The 25,950-nt window shown below is 33.9% G+C and overlaps 1 protein-coding gene across 2 annotated transcripts in view; it reads right to left on the reverse strand.

Annotated features, from left to right (window-relative positions):
- Positions 1-25,950, reverse strand: part of LOC128999171 (protein SSUH2 homolog) — a 54,575-nt gene that overhangs the window by 22,956 nt on the left and 5,669 nt on the right. The window contains exon 2 of one of the 2 annotated variants that reach the window (XM_054425566.1): positions 23,111-23,164. The exons of the other annotated variant lie outside the window; for it this stretch is intronic. Coding sequence (XP_054281541.1) covers positions 23,111-23,164 — 54 coding nt within the window. The remainder of the gene's footprint in view (positions 1-23,110; positions 23,165-25,950) is intronic. 2 annotated transcript variants of the gene reach the window in all.

The following is a 25,950-nucleotide window of genomic DNA, read 5'->3' on the forward strand; positions in this document are numbered from 1 at the left end:
GATACGTTCATTTATTCGGTAAGATGATGAGAGTTTATTTAAATATACATAGTAAAATACTAGATGTTCTAACTTTTTTTAGCAGTCTTTAAAATATTTAGCTTGTTTTAGTGCAATATAATTTGTTATAACTAACAGCTGGTTGATTACAAAAATATTCAATAGAACTATGTGTGATTTTGTATTAATTATAGGAAACTAGCAGAGTACTCGTCCTTCTTACGGGGTTGGCATATAAGTATAAAATGCTTATTGCAGTTAAACTCAAGCTTTGCGTTTGCAATGAGGGAGGACACAGTTTGACAAAATTTGCTTCTTTAAATTTACAGTATTCTATAGTATTACACATCTACCATAGCCATAATGTTCTACCACTTCACCTAAACAATAGAGAAAAATAAATATTAAAAAATTCGCAAGATATCACAAATTATTCATTAAATTAAAAACATAAACATAACTTCCTACTTTGACAGTTAGTTTTCATTGTGTATTACAGTTTTTTTTGTTTTTTTTTTTGCTGCTTAGTTCAAATTAGCTGTTTTTATAAATGCAAAAAATATATAGTGCTGCACTCTGTTTGTAAATCTTATAAACTTTTAATGCTTTTGCATATCATAGAATCAACTTTTTAGTTGAAACAGCTGACTAAATTCTTTAATTTCCTTTAAATATGAATACTCATAAGGATAACATGACGAACTACAGAGCCACTGGGGCGGAGCTGAAAAGATTTTTGAGATAAGAATATGCCTATATGTTAATCGGGAATGTGAACTATCATCATGCCAAATTTCAGCCCAATCCGTCCAGTAGATAATGCGTGATTGAACCTCAAACAAACAAACACACAAACTTTCACATTTATAATATTAGTAAGATAAGTGAGATTCTATAACCATTGCTGTATACGAATCGAAGCTCACGAATCTTCAAAAGAAAGCTTATGACAATTATTTTACTACTACTCGACCTTTTGAGGAAATTATGGGAAAATAACAGTGAAAACATGTTTTAATTCATATTGGCAGCTTTTTATTTACTATAAATTTTGAGCTGCTTAAACTATGCTTGAATTGGGAACAGAAATATTGATATAATTATATATAGTTTTAATGGACTATTCGATTCCCGTACACACTATTCGACGGTCCAACATCTCGTAATTATTATTTTGGAACTAACAGTGAGGTTATTTGGTAAATCACTACTTTCGGGCCAACAGTATTGATGTCACCATAATGTTTTTTTTTCGGTAATGAGTAATTAACGGTAATCTGTTTTCATGGTTACCTTCCTATCAGATGTGATTAAATGATGACATCTAGACCACGCATAAATATGGATATACCACAGGTCTCCCTCTTTTCAAGAATCAAGAATCAAGAATTGTTATTTCCATAAAATGCAGTTACATTACTGGAAAATGTCAGTACAACTACAGCTCAAATAAAAACTAAAATAAAACAATGGTACAAGGTTTCTTACCAATATTGGGTTGTTTACTTCCCGCACACTTCGTCAAACGTGACTTATAGACTGCATCTGTTGACACACATATGTAGGGACTAGAGCTGATAAATAGCTAACAGCACCTGCTACAAACAATTCATTCTCCATCACTCATTTCATCCCCACCAGATCTCGAATGTGAACCCCCAAAACTTCCAAACTGTTTAGTCCGCAACTGTTACTGAGCAAGACAACATCAGCAATGTCGTTCACTTTTGAATTGAGATTTACCGAGGAAGACGACTTGTCGAATTTGAGTATGCTGGAAGAATTTGATTCAACATACGAGTCATGCTGGTTCCAGCATGGCTTTTTGAATCGGAGGATTTCCAGGTATATGAGACCGACGGAAAGGAGGATTGAGGTACTCTGGTACCTAATTGCCGAGGCAATTATTAGTGGCAGGGGTTATTTTATGAGAATCCGTCTGTTTGACCAGGTCTTTGAGGATTTGGAATTCGGAACGACATATGGAGAAGAAGATATGCTTAATTAGTAAAGTTCTTTACGAAAAAGAAATAAACCACATCCTTCCCCCTTCTTCTCCAATAATCGGCCTTTTTCAAGGCCACACAAGCTTTAGTGAGTTAAGTGCACCATAACAATCAAAATAGATGGTGCAATATAGTGCTATTTAGTTTTCGAGTTGGACCACCCACGTAGCTAGGTGGTGACGTCACCTTGTGAATACGTTATATCGTAGTAGTTGTTGATTTATCCGCAACAACACGCTCATTGGTCGAATCATCTATGGAATACAAGGTCTATATAATGCACCCATACTTGTTTAAATCTGACAAATCAACTTAACTTCGTATGAGTTAGCTCCTTTGGAAAACATTTTTGTCTACAAGTTATAAATTGGTCATTTATTAGATTCTGTTGTGTCGTTATACACCGACAAAAACCGAAGACTTTGGTTTGCAATACGAAAATTAAAAAGAACTTTTTCTAAACTAATATGATTTGTTTATTCTTAAACTATTCGTCTGTAAAAACATGAAGAAATAAGGGTTCACTTACATAATCCGTTACCAAAGACATCAGTGTCGAGTATAATTATTTATCTCATACGGCAACACCCTGTCGTAGATATCCATTACTTTAAAAAGATATAAAAATCATCGCGGTCAATTGTATCATTGTTTGAAAGATTGGTATATCAATCGCATACTCCTCAGTGTTGTTTGCATACACATTCCTTTCACAGGGTAGGTAGACAATAAGAAGCGATTGTTGTATAATAACTTTATTCCTGAAAGACGAATATATACAAATAAGAATCCTTGTCCCTGGAACACTGTAGAGCTTAAAAGTGCGATGAAGGAAAGAGACAGTTGATATAAACGCTATATTAGAACTAAGGATCGCATAATTTGGGAAGAATACAGGGTGTTAAGAAATAGAATCAAACGTCAAATCAGGGATGCTAGAAATAGATATTTCGTGAATAAATTTGACTCTGAATCAACTAGCAAAAGTTTGTGGAAGATAGTGGAAAGTCAGGGAGCGGGTAAAGAGCCTAAAGATATATCCGATCCTGTGGTAGACTTAGAAGAATTGAACACGTATTTTTGTGGTATAGAAAACAATGTTAACCTTGAACTTATTCAATATTATAACTTACTGAGAGATAATGATAATTTATTTGGCTTTAACGAGATTGCTGTCGATTCTATTTCAAAGGTTATTAGTAATATTAAATCTAATTCCGTGGGTAGTGACGGTATTCACATTAAATTGATTAGAATTGTGTTTGATGAAATTAAACAACTACTATGTCATGTGTTTCATTTTTCTCAAACTAATTGTGTGTATCCAAGTCAATGGAAAAAGTCTTTATCCTACCATTACCTAAAGAGTCAAGAATTTTTAAACATTACAGACCTATCACCTATTTAATATATTATGTGTGTTAGGTAAAATAATTGATAAAGTTGTGTTTCAGCAAATCTCTAGTTATATTTGTGATAGTAATAAGTTGTACAAATACCAATCAGGCTATAGTTTGGTTCATTGTCAGAATGGAAGTGTAATCTCATTGGTGGACCCCAGTTCTCTACCTTGTCTGCAATGTTATTTTCTCTATACATCATTAAAATTTGTGATTAATTGGTTTTTACTAAATCTATGCTCTACGCAGATGATTTGCAATTGTATTTACATGCTCCTATTAAAAATATTAATAATGCTATTGATATGTTAAACACTGATTTGGACACTTAATTAGAGTGGTGCAATGGTCATGGCCTAAAACTAAATATAAATAAATATAATTTGAGGTACTAGCAGGCTATTGAACACAATAGATTTGGAAGTAGTCCCTAAAGTAATGATAGATAACAATGCTTTAGAGTATCAAACAACTTTTAAAAACTTGGGTTTAAGAATGATGAACAGCTTATCATGGTCCGAACAATCTAGTTACATACACAGAAAGGTATATCAGTGTTTATACCAGTTAAAGCGCATGTGCTTCAATCCCTCTGAAAAGTTAAGAAAAACTTTTATTTTAACATTGGTTTTTCCCATTTTTCGATTGTACTAGTGTAGCTTTTTGTGATATCAGTAATGCTCTGTTAACTAAACTTCAGAGAGCTAGTACAAAACGCTTGTATTAGATTTATTTTTAGATTACAATTACATGAACACGTGACAGAATATTATAAAAGATTAAATGTCCTGAAGGTTAAAGAGCGATTAGAATATAATACTCTCGTCTTAGCTCATAAAACAATTAAAAGACACGAACCAATGTATTTATTTGAGAATCATAGATTTATGAGGAATGTTCATCTTAGACGGACACGTTTTGGTGATAATATTTTACAATTTCCTAGACACAAGACAGTCATATATACTAATTCTTTCCGTGTTCAATCAATACGTTTGTTAAATTCCCTCAATGATGAAGTAAAAAATAGTATTAGTGACAAGATTTTCGCAAAAAGACTCAAAGCTAAACTCTTAGAAAGATATAGTTTGTAAGATGTTCAATATAAATATGTTTATAATAAGAATCGTGACAATTTGTTTTCCTTTTTTTGTAGGCCTATATAGTGTACTAAACATTGTTGGGTTTCTTTTTTTTCACTGTCCAATTGTATAAAATAGTGTTGTTGTATTATAGCTACAACATATCATTAAACAACTTGTGAATTAAAAAAAAAATCGGCATTGTAATAAATATTTTATTGAGTGTAACCACAACAATGTATTGTGATGTGCTTTTCGTGCCTGTTGTGATGGAAGATTGGACCATCAGGTCTAAATCACAGCAGGTGATATAAAGAAATGTCAAATGTCAAAATGTCTCTCTCTCTCTCCCTCCCTCCCCCCTCTTTCTCTCTCTCTAATAGTAATATCTGAAGAGTGAATTTTGAATACGTAAAAAAATATTTAATTTGTTGACTTTTTTATGCGGCTGCCGGCGGTGGCCTTGCGCGATAATACAACGCGTTACGCGTGAGGGTAACGCATTACGCGAAAAAGTAACGCGAAAGAGTAACGCGAAATGCTTAACGATTAAGACTTCCGCGAAACGCGCACGCGCGTAGGAGTAACGCAAAAGTGTATGTAAGACTTCCGCGAAACGCTTCACGCGAAAGAGTAACGCGAAAGAGTAACGCATTACCCTCACGCGTAACGCGTTGTATTATCGCGCAAGGCCACCGCCGGCAGCCGCATAAAAAAGTCAACAAATTAAATATTTTTTTACGTATTCAAAATGCACTCTTCAGATATTACTATTAGAGAGAGAGAAAGAGGGGGGAGGGAGGGAGAGAGAGAGAGACATTTTGACATTTGACATTTCTTTATATCACCTGCTGTGATTTAGACCTCGATGGTCCAATCTTCCATCACAACAGGCACGAAAAGCACATCACAATACATTGTTGTGGTTACACTCAATAAAATATTTATTACAATGCCGATTTTTTTTTTAATTCACAAGTTGTTTAATGATATGTTGTAGCTATAATACAACAACACTATTTTATACAATTGGACAGTGAAAAAAAAAGAAACCCAACAATGTTTAGTACACTATATAGGCCTACAAAAAAAGGAAAACAAATTGTCACGATTCTTATTATAAACATATTTATATTGAACATCTTACAAACTATATCTTTCTAAGAGTTTAGCTTTGAGTCTTTTTGCGAAAATCTTGTCACTAATACTATTTTTTACTTCATCATTGAGGGAATTTAACAAACGTATTGATTGAACACGGAAAGAATTAGTATATATGACTGTCTTGTGTCTAGGAAATTGTAAAATATTATCACCAAAACGTGTCCGTCTAAGATGAACATTCCTCATAAATCTATGATTCTCAAATAAATACATTGGTTCGTGTCTTTTAATTGTTTTATGAGCTAAGACGAGAGTATTATATTCTAATCGCTCTTTAACCTTCAGGACATTTAATCTTTTATAATATTCTGTCACGTGTTCATGTAATTGTAATCTAAAAATAAATCTAATACAAGCGTTTTGTACTAGCTCTCTGAAGTTTAGTTAACAGAGCATTACTGATATCACAAAAAGCTACACTAGTACAATCGAAAAATGGGAAAAACCAATGTTAAAATAAAAGTTTTTCTTAACTTTTCAGAGGGATTGAAGCACATGCGCTTTAACTGGTATAAACACTGATATACCTTTCTGTGTATGTAACTAGATTGTTCGGACCATGATAAGCTGTTCATCATTCTTAAACCCAAGTTTTTAAAAGTTGTTTGATACTCTAAAGCATTGTTATCTATCATTACTTTAGGGACTACTTCCAAATCTATTGTGTTCAATAGCCTGCTAGTACCTCAAATTATATTTATTTATATTTAGTTTTAGGCCATGACCATTGCACCACTCTAATTAAGTGTCCAAATCAGTGTTTAACATATCAATAGCATTATTAATATTTTTAATAGGAGCATGTAAATACAATTGCAAATCATCTGCGTAGAGCATAGATTTAGTAAAAACCAATTAATCACAAATTTTAATGATGTATAGAGAAAATAACATTGCAGACAAGGTAGAGAACTGGGGTCCACCAATGAGATTACACTTCCATTCTGACAATGAACCAAACTATAGCCTGATTGGTATTTGTACAACTTATTACTATCACAAATATAACTAGAGATTTGCTGAAACACAACTTTATCAATTATTTTACCTAACACACATAATATATTAAATAGGTGATAGGTCTGTAATGTTTAAAAATTCTTGACTCTTTAGGTAATGGTAGGATAAAGACTTTTTCCATTGACTTGGATACACACAATTAGTTTGAGAAAAATGAAACACATGACATAGTAGTTGTTTAATTTCATCAAACACAATTCTAATCAATTTAATGTGAATACCGTCACTACCCACGGAATTAGATTTAATATTACTAATAACCTTTGAAATAGAATCGACAGCAATCTCGTTAAAGCCAAATAAATTATCATTATCTCTCAGTAAGTTATAATATTGAATAAGTTCAAGGTTAACATTGTTTTCTATACCACAAAAATACGTGTTCAATTCTTCTAAGTCTACCACAGGATCGGATATATCTTTAGGCTCTTTACCCGCTCCCTGACTTTCCACTATCTTCCACAAACTTTTGCTAGTTGATTCAGAGTCAAATTTATTCACGAAATATCTATTTCTAGCATCCCTGATTTGACGTTTGATTCTATTTCTTAACACCCTGTATTCTTCCCAAATTATGCGATCCTTAGTTCTAATATAGCGTTTATATCAACTGTCCCTTTCCTTCATCGCACTTTTAAGCTCTACAGTGTTCCAGGGACAAGGATTCTTATTTGTATATATTCGTCTTTCAGGAATAAAGTTATTATACAACAATCGCTTCTTATTGTCTACCTACCCTGTGAAAGGAATGTGTATGCAAACAACACTGAGGAGTATGCGATTGATATACCAATCTTTCAAACAATGATACAATTGACCGCGATGATTTTTATATCTTTTTAAAGTAATGGATATCTACGACAGGGTGTTGCCGTATGAGATAAATAATTATACTCGACACTGATGTCTTTGGTAACGGATTATGTAAGTGAACCCTTATTTCTTCATGTTTTTACAGACGAATAGTTTAAGAATAAACAAATCATATTAGTTTAGAAAAAGTTCTTTTTAATTTTCGTATTGCAAACCAAAGTCTTCGGTTTTTGTCGGTGTATAACGACACAACAGAATCTAATAAATGACCAATTTATAACTTGTAGACAAAAATGTTTTCCAAAGGAGCTAACTCATACGAAGTTAAGTTGATTTGTCAGATTTAAACAAGTATGGGTGCATTATATAGACCTTGTATTCCATAGATGATTCGACCAATGAGCGTGTTGTTGCGGATAAATCAACAACTACTACGATATAACGTATTCACAAGGTGACGTCACCACCTAGCTACGTGGGTGGTCCAACTCGAAAACTAAATAGCACTATATTGCACCATCTATTTTGATTGTTATGGTGCACTTAACTCACTAAAGCTTGTGTGGCCTTGAAAAAGGCCGATTATTGGAGAAGAAGGGGGAAGGATGTGGTTTATTTCTTTTTCGTAAAGAACTTTACTAATTAAGCATATCTTCTTCTCCATATGTCGTTCCGAATTCCAAATCCTCAAAGACCTGGTCAAACAGACGGATTCTCATAAAATAACCCCTGCCACTAATAATTGCCTCGGCAATTAGGTACCAGAGTACCTCAATCCTCCTTTCCGTCGGTCTCATATACCTGGAAATCCTCCGATTCAAAAAGCCATGCTGGAACCAGCATGACTCGTATGTTGAATCAAATTCTTCCAGCATACTCAAATTCGACAAGTCGTCTTCCTCGGTAAATCTCAATTCAAAAGTGAACGACATTGCTGATGTTGTCTTGCTCAGTAACAGTTGCGGACTAAACAGTTTGGAAGTTTTGGGGGTTCACATTCGAGATCTGGTGGGGATGAAATGAGTGATGGAGAATGAATTGTTTGTAGCAGGTGCTGTTAGCTATTTATCAGCTCTAGTCCCTACATATGTGTGTCAACAGATGCAGTCTATAAGTCACGTTTGACGAAGTGTGCGGGAAGTAAACAACCCAATATTGGTAAGAAACCTTGTACCATTGTTTTATTTTAGTTTTTATTTGAGCTGTAGTTGTACTGACATTTTCCAGTAATGTAACTGCATTTTATGGAAATAACAATTCTTGATTCTTGATTCTTGAAAAGAGGGAGACCTGTGGTATATCCATATTTATGCGTGGTCTAGATGTCATCATTTAATCACATCTGATAGGAAGGTAACCATGAAAACAGATTACCGTTAATTACTCATTACCGAAAAAAAAACATTATGGTGACATCAATACTGTTGGCCCGAAAGTAGTGATTTACCAAATAACCTCACTGTTAGTTCCAAAATAATAATTACGAGATGTTGGACCGTCGAATAGTGTGTACGGGAATCGAATAGTCCATTAAAACTATATATAATTATATCAATATTTCTGTTCCCAATTCAAGCATAGTTTAAGCAGCTCAAAATTTATAGTAAATAAAAAGCTGCCAATATGAATTAAAACATGTTTTCACTGTTATTTTCCCATAATTTCCTCAAAAGGTCGAGTAGTAGTAAAATAATTGTCATAAGCTTTCTTTTGAAGATTCGTGAGCTTCGATTCGTATACAGCAATGGTTATAGAATCTCACTTATCTTACTAATATTATAAATGTGAAAGTTTGTGTGTTTGTTTGTTTGAGGTTCAATCACGCATTATCTACTGGACGGATTGGGCTGAAATTTGGCATGATGATAGTTCACATTCCCGATTAACATATAGGCATATTCTTATCTCAAAAATCTTTTCAGCTCCGCCCCAGTGGCTCTGTAGTTCGTCATGTTATCCTTATGAGTATTCATATTTAAAGGAAATTAAAGAATTTAGTCAGCTGTTTCAACTAAAAAGTTGATTCTATGATATGCAAAAGCATTAAAAGTTTATAAGATTTACAAACAGAGTGCAGCACTATATATTTTTTGCATTTATAAAAACAGCTAATTTGAACTAAGCAGCAAAAAAAAAAACAAAAAAAACTGTAATACACAATGAAAACTAACTGTCAAAGTAGGAAGTTATGTTTATGTTTTTAATTTAATGAATAATTTGTGATATCTTGCGAATTTTTTAATATTTATTTTTCTCTATTGTTTAGGTGAAGTGGTAGAACATTATGGCTATGGTAGATGTGTAATACTATAGAATACTGTAAATTTAAAGAAGCAAATTTTGTCAAACTGTGTCCTCCCTCATTGCAAACGCAAAGCTTGAGTTTAACTGCAATAAGCATTTTATACTTATATGCCAACCCCGTAAGAAGGACGAGTACTCTGCTAGTTTCCTATAATTAATACAAAATCACACATAGTTCTATTGAATATTTTTGTAATCAACCAGCTGTTAGTTATAACAAATTATATTGCACTAAAACAAGCTAAATATTTTAAAGACTGCTAAAAAAAGTTAGAACATCTAGTATTTTACTATGTATATTTAAATAAACTCTCATCATCTTACCGAATAAATGAACGTATCGATGATTATAGCATTACACATAGTATAAATAAGTTAATTCTACGTATGTCCGTTCATTTTCAATCAAATACTGAATTTGTGTCGAAAACGCTGAATGTTTACAACTGTTAAGTTAAACAAATTGTATTATACCAAAAGATTGTCTAGAATGTTAGCGTCGGCTGCTAGACTTTTTGAAAATTAAAACTTGATGTACAAAACAAACTGAACCCCTAAACTAAAATTATGGTTTCAACATTTTCTAGTTAAAAAAAAATGATCTTTCTTTCAACACAAAAAATGATGAAAATCCGTAAAGTGGTTGATTTAGAATCGTGAAATAAAAAAAAACCCTGTCACGTTTTAATACATGATAATACTTAAAAAAAAAATAAGGACGGGGACTTACGCCATTTGTACTAATCGATAATTAATTATTACAGAACAAATTAAATTGAAAACAAAAATAACTTGAATCATTACATAGTTAGAAGTGATGTGTATATAGAAAATTATGTACATTGGCATTGTGAGTATGATTTAAATAATTGAGTTTAAAAAATAAACCCAATGATTTGAATCAAGTTAAATATACCGGTGCAGTAATAACCTTATAAATTATTCATAAGCCTTCTTACATATAGTACTTATTCGTTACTTATAAACACTAAATACGTGTAACGCATACTCATTGTATTATGTTTTAACTGAAAAATTATTAATTGTCAACCACGCATTTACAATACAATAATTGGTATTTGCAAATTATGCGTAAACATATTTATTGCTGATTATTAGAGATGTGTATGATATGATGCGCATCAAACAATGCTTAGGGAGTGTCAGACGGGGTTACTCCCCTCATACATGAAATATTATCTTAACAGGTGGTTACAGTCAACACCTGCGCTGGTGGTCCCTCCGACGTTGTATCTCCACTGTCTTCGTCATATCATCATATGTGGTCTGTAGTGGTTGACTAAATCCTCACTGTTAGTTCAAGAGTTGCTCAATAGGTAGCGTTAGGACGTCTCGGTTGGAGCTGATCCAAACGTATCTCACTATTCATTCATCCTTTAGCCAAGAAAGTATCACCACTGCTCGATCAACATGTCGGACCAGGAACCATTATTTACCGACCAGGAGTTAATTGATATTGCCAATACAATTGAGGTAGAATACCTCGAGAATCAGCTTCGAGGTATTAGCGAGCAGGAGCTAATTCATATCGCCAATGCGTTGGAAGCTGAAGATATGAATAAAAAATTTCAAGAGATGACAACTGAGGAGCTCAAGAACCAGCATGATGATGATTCGTGGGAGTTGAATTGTAAATGGTGTGCTCAACCGAGGTGCCCCGAGGAATGGGCACATCTAAATAAATTAATGGCAAAGCTGGTCACAGTGGAATGTCTGCTGCAACAACGGGCTGAAGCGGAAATTGTATTAAATGAAACCTAATTCCTTAGTTTTAAGATTATTTGTATACTATATAAGTTTAGATTTTTGTAAATAAATAATATAAAAAACAAAAAAAAAAAACAAACAAACAAACCAATAATTTTATAACTATTCCATACTATCTCAGCTTAGCTAAGACAGTGATGTAATAGTGTCTGCGATGAACCCTCTCTGTTGATTCCTACGCACTACTCCACGTGTCTAGACATCATAAATTATGTTAAAACATGTGGCGAGGTTGGCGAAGGGAGGGATTGTGGAAGCATCCCCTTTTATCTTTGTGAGAAGTTCACAACACTGGTGGTGAGGGGTACCCTCCGCCACTTACGCCATGTGTATTAATTGGTAATTACACATTGTCGAAAAAAAAAACAAATTGTAATTAATCATTACCACCTCGGAGGTGGAGGCGGAGGTGGAGGCGGAGGTGGAGGCGGAGGCGGAGGCGGAGGCGGAGGCAGAGGCGGAGGTTGAGGCGGAGGCGGAGGCATGTGTGAGGCAGAATAGATATTAATTACCTAAAAACACTGCAATTACTCATTACCTTAAAAAAAACTAATTGTAAATACTCATTAACAAAACAACTAATTGTAAATACTCATTACCCATTAAAAAAAAACTAATTGTAAATACTCATTACCCATTAAAAAAAACTAATTGTAATTACTCATTACCCATAAAAAAAAAACTAATTGTAATTACTCATTGTAATTACTCATTACCGGAGCGGATCCGGTGGATCCGGCACCCACAGTACCGAGTAATTACCTCTACTCGTATTTTTCTCAATAAATTGGGTTTAAACAGTAAAATAAAACAATAAAACAACTTTGAAAAATACTTACAGCTGATTCAAATCATTAAATTAAACTGTAACAAAACACTAGCGCACGTAGTGAGTTAATAGAGAACTAATTGGGAGCGAGGGAAAGTAAATTTAGAGCGAGGGAAAATCAGGTGATCGATTTTCCCTCGCCCTAAATTAGAGCTTGGGAAACGATCACTTTTATTGATGTCAGCTGTTATCGAAAATAGTTACTTTCGTAACGGAGTGATGAAAAATAGTTACTTTTGGTGCTGAGTGATGAAATGTACACAACACAACATGTGTTGTGAGTGTGTTGATTGTCACGGCAATACTGAGTTTTGTTTTCCTCATACAACCCAAATGGTAATAACAAAAAATGATAAAAAAAATGAAAATGGCAGGGATAAAGACCTCTATAGTTTTTGCCGATATTGTTTTTAACGAATGGCCTTTAAAATGATTTATAGCTTGATGGGGCTTGCATTTGAAATTTTTGAGCTGCCCCTAAAATACCCCATCTGGGGTTTACTAAACAATTGGGATACTAACAAAAAAGGTTTTTTATATGCTACTAGCAGAGTACCCGTCCTTCGTACGGGGTTGGCATATAAGTATCAAATGCTTATAGCAGTTATGAGTGAGGACATGGTTTAAGAAATTTAGGTTCTTTTTGAAGTTTGTTCGCTACGCTCACTCACCTTTAGGTTGGAGCTCGTTCGCTGCGCTCACTTTCCTTCAGGTTAGCTCGTTCGCTACGCTCACTTGCCTTCAGGTTAGCTCGTTCACTACGCTCACTCGCCTCCAGGTTGAAGTTCGTTCGCTACGCTCACTCACCTTTTGCTGTTGTCATAAATGTAAAAGAAATAATAGTGCTAGTGCTGCACCCTGTTGGTAATCCTTGTAACTTTAATGCTATTGAACATCACAGAACAGAACCAACTTGTTTAATTGAAACAGCTGTTAAGATTCAATAATTTCATTTCTCATAAGGTTAACATGGGAAACTCCAGAGCCACTGGGGCGGAGCCCGAAAGGATTTTTGGGATAAAAATATGCCTATATGTTAATCGGGAATGTGAGCTATCATCATGCCAAATTTCAGCCCGATCCGACCAGTAGTTTTCGCGTTTACTTTTCCCAGACACCACCTCTTTTTTATAATAGTATAGATATAGAGCTATAGAATATAACTAACAGCATGATGTCAGTTCTATTCAACATAACTATTTATATTATGAGTGATAGTTCGTTGTGGTTGATGGTGCACAGTTTGGTTTTCCTAGTACAACCCATTAAAAAACTAATACGGGGTGTCCATACTTTTGCCCAACCCTGTAGATTATTTTTATATTTTACCTTGTATTTTTATAACCAACTTTATGTAATTATAACTTCTGGAAGGCTGTCTTAAAATGTTAACATCAGTAACTCTATACCTAGCATTTGTATAAAAAGTTGGTAGTGTACCGTTAAACTGATATTAACTATATAGTTAATGAATTAACTTAAATTAAGTAAACACAATTTTACTACAAACCCCCAAGTTTGAAACATGTGTCATTCAAAGCATGTGTCTGATATGGCAACAATTCGAAAAGCAGTATATTAGCTTTAGTAATGATAGTTTTGTTGTAATGCTCATTTGTGACTATGTCACCACGACTATATAATCATTTATTGCAGCGCTGTAGTTGTAGTGACAATCTCCCGCTGTCGCGAAGACATCATCGTCTCCCGGTCCCGCGATTGCATCAAAACCGTGAACATCTCCACGCTATCGTCTCTCGCGATTGCAACGAAATTGTAATTATCTCCCGCGGTCGCGAAGACATACATCATCATCGTCTCCTGTGATGGCATCACACATTTTGCACTACATCGCCAAAAACATTGTTATTGTCTCCCACAAACGTGACGAAATTGTGAATACCTCCTGCGCAGCAATGTATATTATGTCGTTGATAAATAAGTTTTTTGACAGTTTTACCATAGTCAATGTGATTTCCAATTTAGCGCTGTTGTACTTTAAAAATTCATAGTTAGTGTTGTCGACTATACTGAATGTACCGAATTTGAAATTTCACTGTCTTACAACAGAAATTCATACATACACTCTGAAATTAATCTATTTGAATTGAACAGCGTTACATCAGTGGTGTAGCTGCTTTTAGCAACCTCAATAAGGAGGTAGCCTATACGATTGTGACATTACTTTAAACCAACTGTCTGTAGACAAAGAAAACAGCTCCATAAACAAAGACATGCAAACATGAACACTCACATTCTGACTCGCTGACCTCGTATTTCTCAGCTAAATCAACAGTTTACAAGTCGGATCTTATAAAGTAAACAAAACGTCGCTTCTGGATATCCATAGCAACCCATTCCCAACAGATGGTGCTTGAACAAGATTTATTTTGACTGCTAATGCGGCCAAATATTTCCTTTACAATAATTCTTACCTACAGGTAATATATACCCCTTAGTAAGTGCAATTAGTTTAAAAATTACCAATCTTGACTTAAGACAAAAAATTAACAACATTCAAAATTTTCCCCAAGTATCTTCACTGTCAATAAGTACCTTCGTAGGGTTATTGTCAGCCATTTAACAGCCTGATTGTCACACACCGCTTCTATTTTTTCATATCTTTATTGTATGCCAAAACAGTGCATATTAAACAATAAGCAATCATGTTCGTACACACACTTATTCAATCAAATTCAAGATGCCACCGTGTACATAACTTTTGGGATTCCTAATTGTATGCAATTTGTTTTTCGTAGTAATACAGCTTTAGTCATAGAGCTTGCTATAATTGCTATTATAAAATTGTTTTAAATAATTAAATCAATCACTTTTAAAATCGTGTGCTTATTAGTTACATATTTTGGGGCTTTTAAGGTTAATTGGTTAATTACAAGTGTTATAGGTTAAATCAAATTCATCAATAGTCAAATAGCTTACTGAAATCATAAACTACTCTGAGCATTCGAGCTTGGTACTTTGGTTGTCAGTCGATACAATTTCAGAACCAAGCACATCAGCAGCGAATCGTTGACATTTCGTTGATAAGTTGCTGGGTGTCTGATTTTCTGTCGCGTATAGGAACGTGCTAGAGGATGTGCGGCTCGGCACAAGATTAGACAAACTGATAACAGTTAAGCAGAGACTAGACTGGGTCGTTGCCATAATGTTGATAGCCGTGGAACTAACCATTGTTTGAACCAAAATTCACTGTCCTATTTCTAGATATTGATTTATATTGATAGAAAGTATTTCTTTACCTTACAGTATCCTTGGATATCTGGTCAAACTACATGTATCGTGAAAACTGCAACATCTTCACGTTTATCCTCTTCTATGATTCGTCATAAAATTTAAATTTGAACACGAAAGACACGTAGAAAATAAACACATTTAACAAAAAAGGTTTTCTACAACGCACACACACACACACGTGTATACAGAGTGTTCAATAAAGGTGGGGACATAATTTACGTAGCGATTCCTTGGGTCAAACGTAGAAACTCAAAAATAAAATTTTTCCCAAAATCGCTTCGTTAACTAGATATCTACCATTTTGGATTTTGACATAAACATTTTTATCTTTGAATTTTTCAACCGATCTTTATGAAACTTGGTATAGAAGAGACCCATGTTGGAAAAAAATCATCTTGATTCAACTTAAAATTGTAAAATGGCGGCCATTTTTAATTTTTATATTGAAACAAGATTAATTTTCTTTCTAACATGGGTCCCTTCTACCTCAACATACATACTAAGTTTCATAAAGATTGGTTGAAAAAAAAGATAGAATCCATATGATTTTCCCCCAACATGGGTCTCATCCATAGAGGTCTTTGAGCGGCTGCCATTTTCGGTTATTGTTTGAGTTCACATTTTCGGCATTTCATTCTACTAATTAAGACCTTTAAAAGGGTGTTAACCCCCTTTGTGAGGAGTCACAAGATTGGTCTATACATTAAACAAAAATTAGAAATTAGTTGCCCCCTATCTTCTCTTAAAGGGGGGGGGGGGAATTTTAGATTTCTTGCAAAATGCTAAAAAAAGTCATCATATAATATGTCGAAGTTGCAAAATTTTATCTTACACCGTTTAATTTATTTTTGGGTGTGTTAAGACTTTTTCAACATCCTGTATATGGGATCTGGCCTAAATAGGAATTCAAACTGGAAATTGAAAATCACCTTTTGAACTGCCTATTTGTTTATACGGGCTTAACTCGCTGTATAACAAGACTTTTAAAATATAGTTTCGTTGTACACTTAGTAGAAATAATATACATCACTTCTTTGATTTCTTAGTAATCAGTTACGGTGGCATATAACACTTTTGGCAGACACTCGTTTTTTTATATATTTGTAAAACATTTTAACTTGGTAATATAACTGTATAGCCTTGCAGTGTTTGTGGCTCGGCAGTGATGTTAGCATCGTTTATATTTCGTAAACTTATAACTTTGCGACAATAAGTAGCCTCAATAATTCGTCGTCAATCTGCAAAAATTTCAACTTTGAGGTAATCACTCGCGCTTAATAAATAATTCTGCGTCGATCGGCAACATTGCATCTTTGTCTCGACATCAATCAGTTGCGCTATTAACTAAGGAGAGATTAACAGTCTGTATAACTTGGCAAGGATCAGGTGCGCTGTCATTATTGCTTCAGTTAGTGCGTTGATACCTTGCCATCAACCGAGTTTATAACTTGGCAGTAATCAGTTGCGTTGATAATTTGGCGTCAATCGGCAACGTGGCGTTGTTATCTTTGTAAATCAGCATCGTTTAGATAGGTGAACTGATCCTCTAGGCCCGAACAAATGTTATGGTAGCTAGAAATAGAAGTGATTACAAACAAGCGAGCACAATTATTGTATACATACAGTTCTGGTCCGAACTCCCCTTGCGGCTTGCACACATCAACAAACCGTAAATCACTTGATCTACGTTCACATGTTTCGAAATAACTCGGAGAGCTATATTAGTTTACGACTAAGCAAAACTCGTATCATTATATCATCGTGCATAATCAACATTAGGAGCGACAATAACTAATTGTTTATATCTGGCCGTTTTGTAATTGTTTGTTGATTTTAAAGAACTCCTGATATACCAGTGATTTGAACCTGTCATTGGACGAATGATTACACAACCCTCGTTTAAAATGTCAAGCAAACCTAGCCAGGTGTAATTCTTCTTATAAAATAGAATAATTGTTATATTAGATTAACCTTTGTTATCGTCCGAGTTCTTGTAGGTATGATGTTTAATGTTTATGTCTACCTACGCATTTCTTACCTCGCGAGAAATCTGCAGGGGTCTTCTTAATCACTAACTATAGTCTATATTGTATTTACAAAAATATTTACACACTCCGGTCACTAGTATCGCTAGTGATAAGTGATGAAGATGCCACACAAGGTGGAGGAATGCATAGGGTGACAAAAACATCTCACCTACAAGAACTCAGGCAACAACAAACTAAAAGTAAAAGTAAAAAAATGTAAAAGTAGGGTTGTGACCCATTATTTCAAACTAAAATTTTACGCCGATTACAATGCCGCAATTATTTTTTAAAAATCTTGATCCGTTCTAAAGTTATTAGGACTTTTTATAACTGTATTTTTAGCGCATTTTAACATTGTGCATTTACAAACTAAGACCATAATCTCAAAATAGTGCTACATAAAGATAAGTATACACCACCATTCATTGTCGACATATTTTCACTTGGTTATGACGGATGTAGTTTTTTCAGCCGCCATCTTGGATCCGCCATATTGAAATGTGATAGATTAATTTAAATATGAAGGTGGTGTTGTGACCCATCATTTTGAGTTACTTTTTTATGCTGAACTCAATGCTGCAATCCGTTTTTTATTTGCATCTTTGAATTTTGAAATATTGAAATTTTAAATAAGAGTATTTTAATATTTCATCAAGAAAGCTTGATAACCAAAAACGGATTGCGGCATTGAGTCCAGTATAAAAAAGTAGTTCAAAATGATGGGTCACAACACCACCTTCATATTTAAATTAATTGATCACATTTCAAAATAGCGGATCCAAGATGGCGGCTGAAAAAACTACATCCGTCATAACCAAGTGAAAATATGTCGACAATGAATGGTGGTGTATACTTATCTTTATCTAGCACTATTTTGAGATTATGGTCTTAGTTTGTTAATGCACAATGTTAAAATGAGCTAAAAATAAAGTTATAAAAAGTCCTAATAACTTTAGAACGGATCAAGATTTTTAAAAAATAATTGCGGCATTGTAATCAGCGTAAAATTTTAGTTTGAAATAATGGGTCACAACCCTACTTTTACATTTGGAAAAAAAAACTTTGTATCCAATATGGCGGATCCAAGATGGCGGCCAAAAATGTATACCCAGTCAAAATGAAGTACTTACTACTCAACAATGATCTGACGTGGTCCGGAGATGATATCTTAAGAAATGTAGAAAAAAGTAGGGGGGGAACTCATTAAAAATTTACCCTGTATAGTTATTTAGTTATTATATAATTTATAGTTATTTGTATAACTACATCTATAAGGGTACAACCGAAATTGCTGTAAAAATTACCTTTCAAAAGGTGTTGGAATAATGTGACTTCCCCCTCAAAAAACCATAAAATGACGGAAAATCGGATTTAAAACGGCTTGACTATTGATTAAAATTTAGTATTATATTGTATTTTTTACTCTAAACATAATGATACAACCCCAATTGCTAAACAAATTTCGGTTTGAAAGTTATTGCAGCTTTTATGATTCACCTCATTAAATATTACTCCCACCGCTTACTCATGATAAGACTGTTCACAAGCTAATGGAAGAAAGTACAATATGTGTCAGATGCCTGATACCATTTTTATTACGAAACTGAAATTCAGCCCCAAACCTGAAATTTAGATTTTTGAAATTTGGCATGACTTTAAATAACCACCATATTTTAATTAGTGAAGTAGAATTTGCCAAATTGTATACGAAATACTGTATCAAGAGAACGCCATTTAAACAGGAGCTATTTATTTAAGATCTATTTTAGGTGTTAATGTTTGTCTTGGCATAACAAACAAAAATACAAAGTGTACCCAAAGATTTTATGTACACCCTGTATATCAATTAACATATCGGGAAAGAAAATTTCTTCAGTTTTGATTTCTCCCATATGTGATGTGAACTTCGACTATGTGTTTCTTTACACTGGTCAAAAGATTAAATCTTATTTTAAATAAAATCTTAGTTTCAACATTTGCTGCTAATCTTTTCAGAAAACAGTGCATAGATCTGCCGACTATATAAAAACTATGCGTACCCACAAACATTTTAGTCGTTTGTCACCAAACAAAGAAACAAAATTAGTAAAGACAATTTGATACCACTTTTGTTATTGTTTTAAAATCCAATTTCTTTTTTTTTAAGAGGTTGGCGACCTCGTTTGACCCTGATTTTTCGTCTACATGGTCCTTTGGCTTATGCGTTATACGTATCGTCGGGGTAGGTTAGGTTACCAAATTTAAAATAATTAACAACAATGAAGCTTGGTCGATTCGTAGCGTAGCCGACTATGGGGGGTAGATTTCCGGGTCTAGAATTCCGTTGTCGGACTTGTCTTATTTGACCACGGGGGTAGATTTTAGGAAGTAGATTTCCGGGGTAACATTGCGTAATATTGCAAATTACTGTATAAGCAAACAATTACATGTTGGTTATAATATATTGGGGTAAATTTCCAGTCGCGGGCTGTTTGTCAACCGACTATAGGCCCCGCCATCGTGACGTCAAAATGACGTAGGCGTTTTTTCATGGGGGTAAATTTACGGAGGTAGAATTCCGCTACCCCACATAAAGATCGGTCTTTATTCCGTGGTCCGACTCCCTGCTGCGCTGTTCGTATCAGGTGTCCTCTCTACGCTCTACTACTACTTATACATGTAGCCGTCCGCTGCTCCGCTCACAACTTGACCACTAACCGACGGGATGAAGCTACTCTGACAGCAGAATTGCTTTAAAAATAACCGCTTACCATTCTTCCAAATCTATTTCCACGCTTTAACGTGCAACGGACAATCTGTCGGTGTGTTGTTGTGTCGACGACGGTAAAGATCTCTAGGAATATCATTTGTCTGGCCCAGCTGTTTTTACTTACAGCACTTTCGATCAAAACTGTTCTGACATATTTACAAACAACCAGACATTTCTCATTAGTCGATATGGGTCAGGATCTATGTTTTGGGGCCACAGATTGTTGGATAGGCATTTCATTTCTGTCATAAACATAATGCATATTAATTATTATGATCGAAGACAAAACAATATTTAACTTTTGTCTGTTGGATTAAAATTCCAATAAAGATCGCAGGGAAATATACCATAAATATTTTTGGAAGAAAATCCCGGCTCAAAAGTTCGGGTTAAATCGTTTCGTTTCAAAGCCGTTTGCACGAAAGGGCCTCCCTCCGACCCCTAAAATGAGATACCAGATTTGTAAGTTAATTGTCAAGACCGAACAAGAAATACCTTAACTATTGCCAATTAGCCCAATTAGATCATGAAATGTAAAGTAAAAATTTAACTTTTATTAAAAAGATTGATTTGATTAAAAACAATATCGTAATACTATTGTATATAAACTCGGTAGTATTTAGTTGTCCTTGTCCAGTTTAAAACACTATGACTTTTGAACATTAGTTTCTTAGTAATAAATTAAGAACCATTGGTTAGGATTTTTAATTCGATAAGAAATTATCGAAACTTGAATTATTCTAAATTATTATCCAACGGTTACCTTGGGGAATACAACGCCTAATTTGCGGGTATTTATTTAATTGATGTTATTCAAGGTGGTGTTTTATTTGTTTTATCTATCGAGTAGTTTCCTCTATACGTTTGGGTCAGAGGGTCATATAAACATACAACTTGGTTATATATATAGACAAGTGTGGAGCAATCTATTCCACAGCATAGACTGTACAATCCCGATTACCCGGGTCCTTTTTGGTTGGGTATTGGGTGAAAAAAACTGTCCTTAAATTCAAATTAAGCAATATTAAAACTACCATCCCCAAAGAATAACAACACAACATAACAATATGAAATAATAAGAAGCGATTGATCTATTATTTAACGAAGATATACGTGTTATTCTCATTAATAATATTTGTATTTACAACTTCAGTAATGCAATTTAAAATTATGATAAGTTATGCAACGTTCCACCCTTAAATGTATTATTTGGAGTAAATTATTGGATGCAAAAATTAATTATTGGAGTAAATTAATTGAAATTCAATCGATATTGGGCTTATTAACAGTCCCACGCCTACAAACTAGCGACCGAGTAACGTTACCCTAAAAAATACCTGTAAAATAACACTATCATTTAATAAGCATTCATCTGTCACTACTGTAATATTGCGGATAATGTACAAATTATACCCAACGTGCGTTTGCGTATTGTACACCCAAATCTACATTTGGACTAAATTTACTTAGTTTGTGTGTTGTTCAAATCACTAATCAACTATTGATTTTTTTTTTTAATTTAAATGCAACATTTGTATGATATTTTAAATAACTTCAGAGGTAGGTCCAACCAAAAATGGCGTTTTTAATTAATGTTATTCACTAATCACACTACTTTAGCTTATTTGTTTATCAAAATAGATTTAAGTGTTGGGTTTTATGAACATATTTACTTAGTATTAGGTAGCCGAAACATTCACTGGCTACGGAATTACAACATCAACCATTGAAAGCGGTTTTACGACGAAAGTGAAGCTAGTTCAGAATCGCTGAATACATCATTAATTTCTAGTATTGTACAGTTACTGTGAGAATTTGCTGAGATATACGTGAATTGGTTTGATAGACTTTATAAACCCCATGTATACCATCTTTCCGAAAGGTAAATTAAGAACTTTTTAAAACAATCAACATTTTTCATTAAAAATATTCCAACAATCTCACGAGGTACATGAAATGAAAATGGTGTATTGTGTTGAATGTCAATCTAGGAAAGTGTGAAAAAAATATATTATCAACACAAAGGTGGTGCAAAGATTTGAAATTTACAATGGGCCTATGTATCATTACGGATATTCAAAGGAGTTATTTCTATATATTTTGTTACAATCGATGGTGGAAATAGCTTTTGTGCATGAGCTGTACTTTTGTTAATTGAAAAAAAAATAATAATAAAATGAATATTGTGGAATAGTGAGACTCTGACGAAGGATCATAATAAAATACGTCCTCCAACGTTTTTTTCTTTATGTTAACTTTTTCTGTAAACATTTCAAATATGTTACAATGGCGATATATCTCTGCGTGACTGCTCGAAATCGATCACTACATTAACATGTTTTACCGTCTTGTAAACGTGTATAGTATAATATTATTGATGTCTTGAAATCAGTGGAAAACGAATTGTATCACTCTCATGATAACGGCAAAACGTGAAAAGCTAACCAAGAAGTCATTAATCCCGATAAAAGCTAGGTGGATCAACACTAGATTTTTTAAAACTAGACATAGACATATTTTATTCATGAATAAAGTACACGTACAGTGCACATCTCAATCGCCAAAGACAGTACATAGAGAATTCAAGGCTAGTGTCCTCACAGTAAGCATACAATATTAAAAATTAACAATCAGTAGTCGTATGATAATAAGCAAAAGCTCATCTTACCTTACCTAACAAATTCGGGATCCATCTATGAAGGTGGCTTCGGGAATTCTGTGAACCACCTGTGAATTATCATCCTTTTAGTCTGAAAGTAAATTACAATTTATAATTTAGTTTACTTTCTTTAATGTGTTATGTTTGAGTTTATTGCTATTGATTGCCATATATCTTTTATAATTTTGTTCTAGATAAATATTTTGGATGTTATGTTTGATAAATATGCTGTTTTTATTTATGAAGCTTAGGGTGTGAACACATGCTAAACGAAATCATTCAAAGCTTTAATTACAAGAGTACTGCTTTGGTAAGTAAGAGTTTCAGGATCGGAAATATTTGTTAGAGTGCATTGTATGTTTCTTATTTACATACTTAACCTTATGTGTTACCGTATTTACATATCCCTCATAGATTAAAAACCAATACTAAATAAACATGTTAGCTTTTTCCACCGTCAATCCTCAAAGTTTTTCCATGACTGTAGTTAGTTTCAAGGCTCAGTTGGTTGCCTCATCGACAAATCTTCCTTTTTATTTATTGAGCATTTAAACTTTACGTATATTGATGAAAGGTGTTCAACAGAGAAGCAATGGGACAACTCAAGCCTTGAAACTATAGTAATTGAAAACCGTAAATCTGTATGACGGTAAAAAGTAAGAAAATCTGTTTATTCTGTAGTAGGATTTGGATTCCTCGTTTTGTATTAATTTATTTGTGCGTTTCTATATTTGACTCGGTTTATATTGAATACTATAGCAACTGTATTAATCAAATACGCCCCAAACACGGTTATTTTTAACGATGCGAAAATACAATACAAAATCGGTTCTACACACTGTCATAATTTAGAACAAAAATAGGGCATGTTAGATTGAAGTATCTGATTGTTTAGAGGAATGAACCAAGGTGAAAGAGCAAAGTTTGAGAGGAGAGTTGAGTGATCGACGTTCCAAATAATCACAGATCATGTTGGGCAACTTGCCAACATTCTGCTCGGCAATCGAGCGCGGTAATTGAAACAACTTAAGACATCGAGTATTTATTATCGATCAATCAATCGACCGATTCTCAAGATATGACGTCTTTTGTACTAGGATTTTAACTAGTGGAATGTAGGAGTGAGAAGAGATTACCTGAGTAGCATTGCTAAACTAAGATCGGCGACATTTTCTAGCCAGCAATGATTAAAATCTCAATGATCTTTGAGCCGGTCCCAATTTTAAACCATAAAAAAACTAATGACTTTTTTCTCAATTACACCGGAAATCTACTGGTTATTATGAGAGTGAGGTTTCTGTACTTTTATAGTGATCGTAGTAACTATAAAATCCCAGCTCCAGAATTGTATTTTAACTGCCCCCAGGAGAGAGGCAACGTAACATCTGTCAATTGTAATCATAGTCGTGACAATTTGTCTGGGAAATCAAAATTGTTAGGTACTTCGTGAAATTACAACCTCAACAAAAATTCCATGCATTAAATTGAAAAATAAATATACAGTTGGGTATGAAAGTAGGTAACACGTCAGATGCACGATTCCTCGATACCACGGTATCGAATTTTCGCAATTGTCCCTGACGGATTTAATTATTTTTAAGGTATCAAGTTTTTGGTATATACTTGAATAATGCTACCAACCATATGAGATCTGAAAATCAGTAGTCTTGCGCAAGAGGTGCGAGGTGGGCCCTTATATTTCCGCGAATTTCTAGTTGTTCTGCCCGTGCCACGGGGAGAGAACGCAGAGAAGATGGTGGTTCTACACCACCTTGTCCAATGCAAACTGCTGATTATTAGGCGCTTGTTCTTGATCTAAATTAATAGTTTTATGATTGTCCATGTCACAAGGTAAATTACTCTGCAGATGCGTTTTTTACAAGCTGGAACATACGAGGCTCCTCCAAACTCTATGGTCCTCGTTCCACAAAATGTGTCTCCAACATTGTGTTTTTAAAATATACCGGGTGTTTCATAACTCAATTTACACTTTTCTGTTTTGGGGATGATTAAAAATAAAGTTTTTGCCGAACCTAGGTGTTCTTCTGCAGTTGAGAGCAGCAATCGCAAAGGAGTTTGAAGCCTTAAAAAGCAATAAAAATCTATGCAAAAAGATTGTTACAAGTGTAACAAAGCTGTGAAAAATGCATTGAAGTTATTGGAAAGCATGTTGAACAATTCTTTTAAGTTTACAACCTATGTTTAGTTTTTTAGTTCAGTTTCAATAAAATAATAATATATAAAAAAGATTTATTATTTACAGTACTTCAAACAAATACGCTTACTCGGTACACACTGATTTTTTAAACACTTGGTATAACGGAACTAATAAGTAAACCATTGAAACAGAATTCAAAGGCTTAAACACCATCCCACATTATAAGAAAAACGTACTGTCACTTCTCTTGATGCAATATAGAAATATATTTAAAAATCAAAATGGTTTGTTTGTTTACTTTTCCTTGACTTAACCATTTTGATTTAAATATTTTTTTACATTTTTATATCTTTATTATTATAAAGTGACAAATAAATATCCAACAGCTGGAGGTTAGGAGAGGATTAATCGAAAAACTGATATTTTTCGGGGAAGTTTCGTATCAAGGCCTTTCATTCAACTCGGGGGAGTTAAATTTTATACTGTTTCAGATTGTTTGTAGGAAAACACAGATATAAACCACGAATGTGATTTATATGAATTGAATTTATACGTGTACAATAACATGGATACTTGTTTGCGATGTGTGAAGCCCAGTTATTTTTATGTTGGTGTTAAACAACCTATTCTGAATTCTGACTGCTGTTTACATCGTCGTTAAATATCGGTCGCGGTTTTAAACAGAAAGGTCAAATT

The sequence above is a fragment of the Macrosteles quadrilineatus genome, unplaced genomic scaffold (assembly GCF_028750875.1).
Source record: "Macrosteles quadrilineatus isolate MER2022 unplaced genomic scaffold, UCM_ALF_1.0 Scaffold_7__1_contigs__length_78375512, whole genome shotgun sequence".
NCBI lineage: Eukaryota > Metazoa > Arthropoda > Insecta > Hemiptera > Cicadellidae > Macrosteles > Macrosteles quadrilineatus.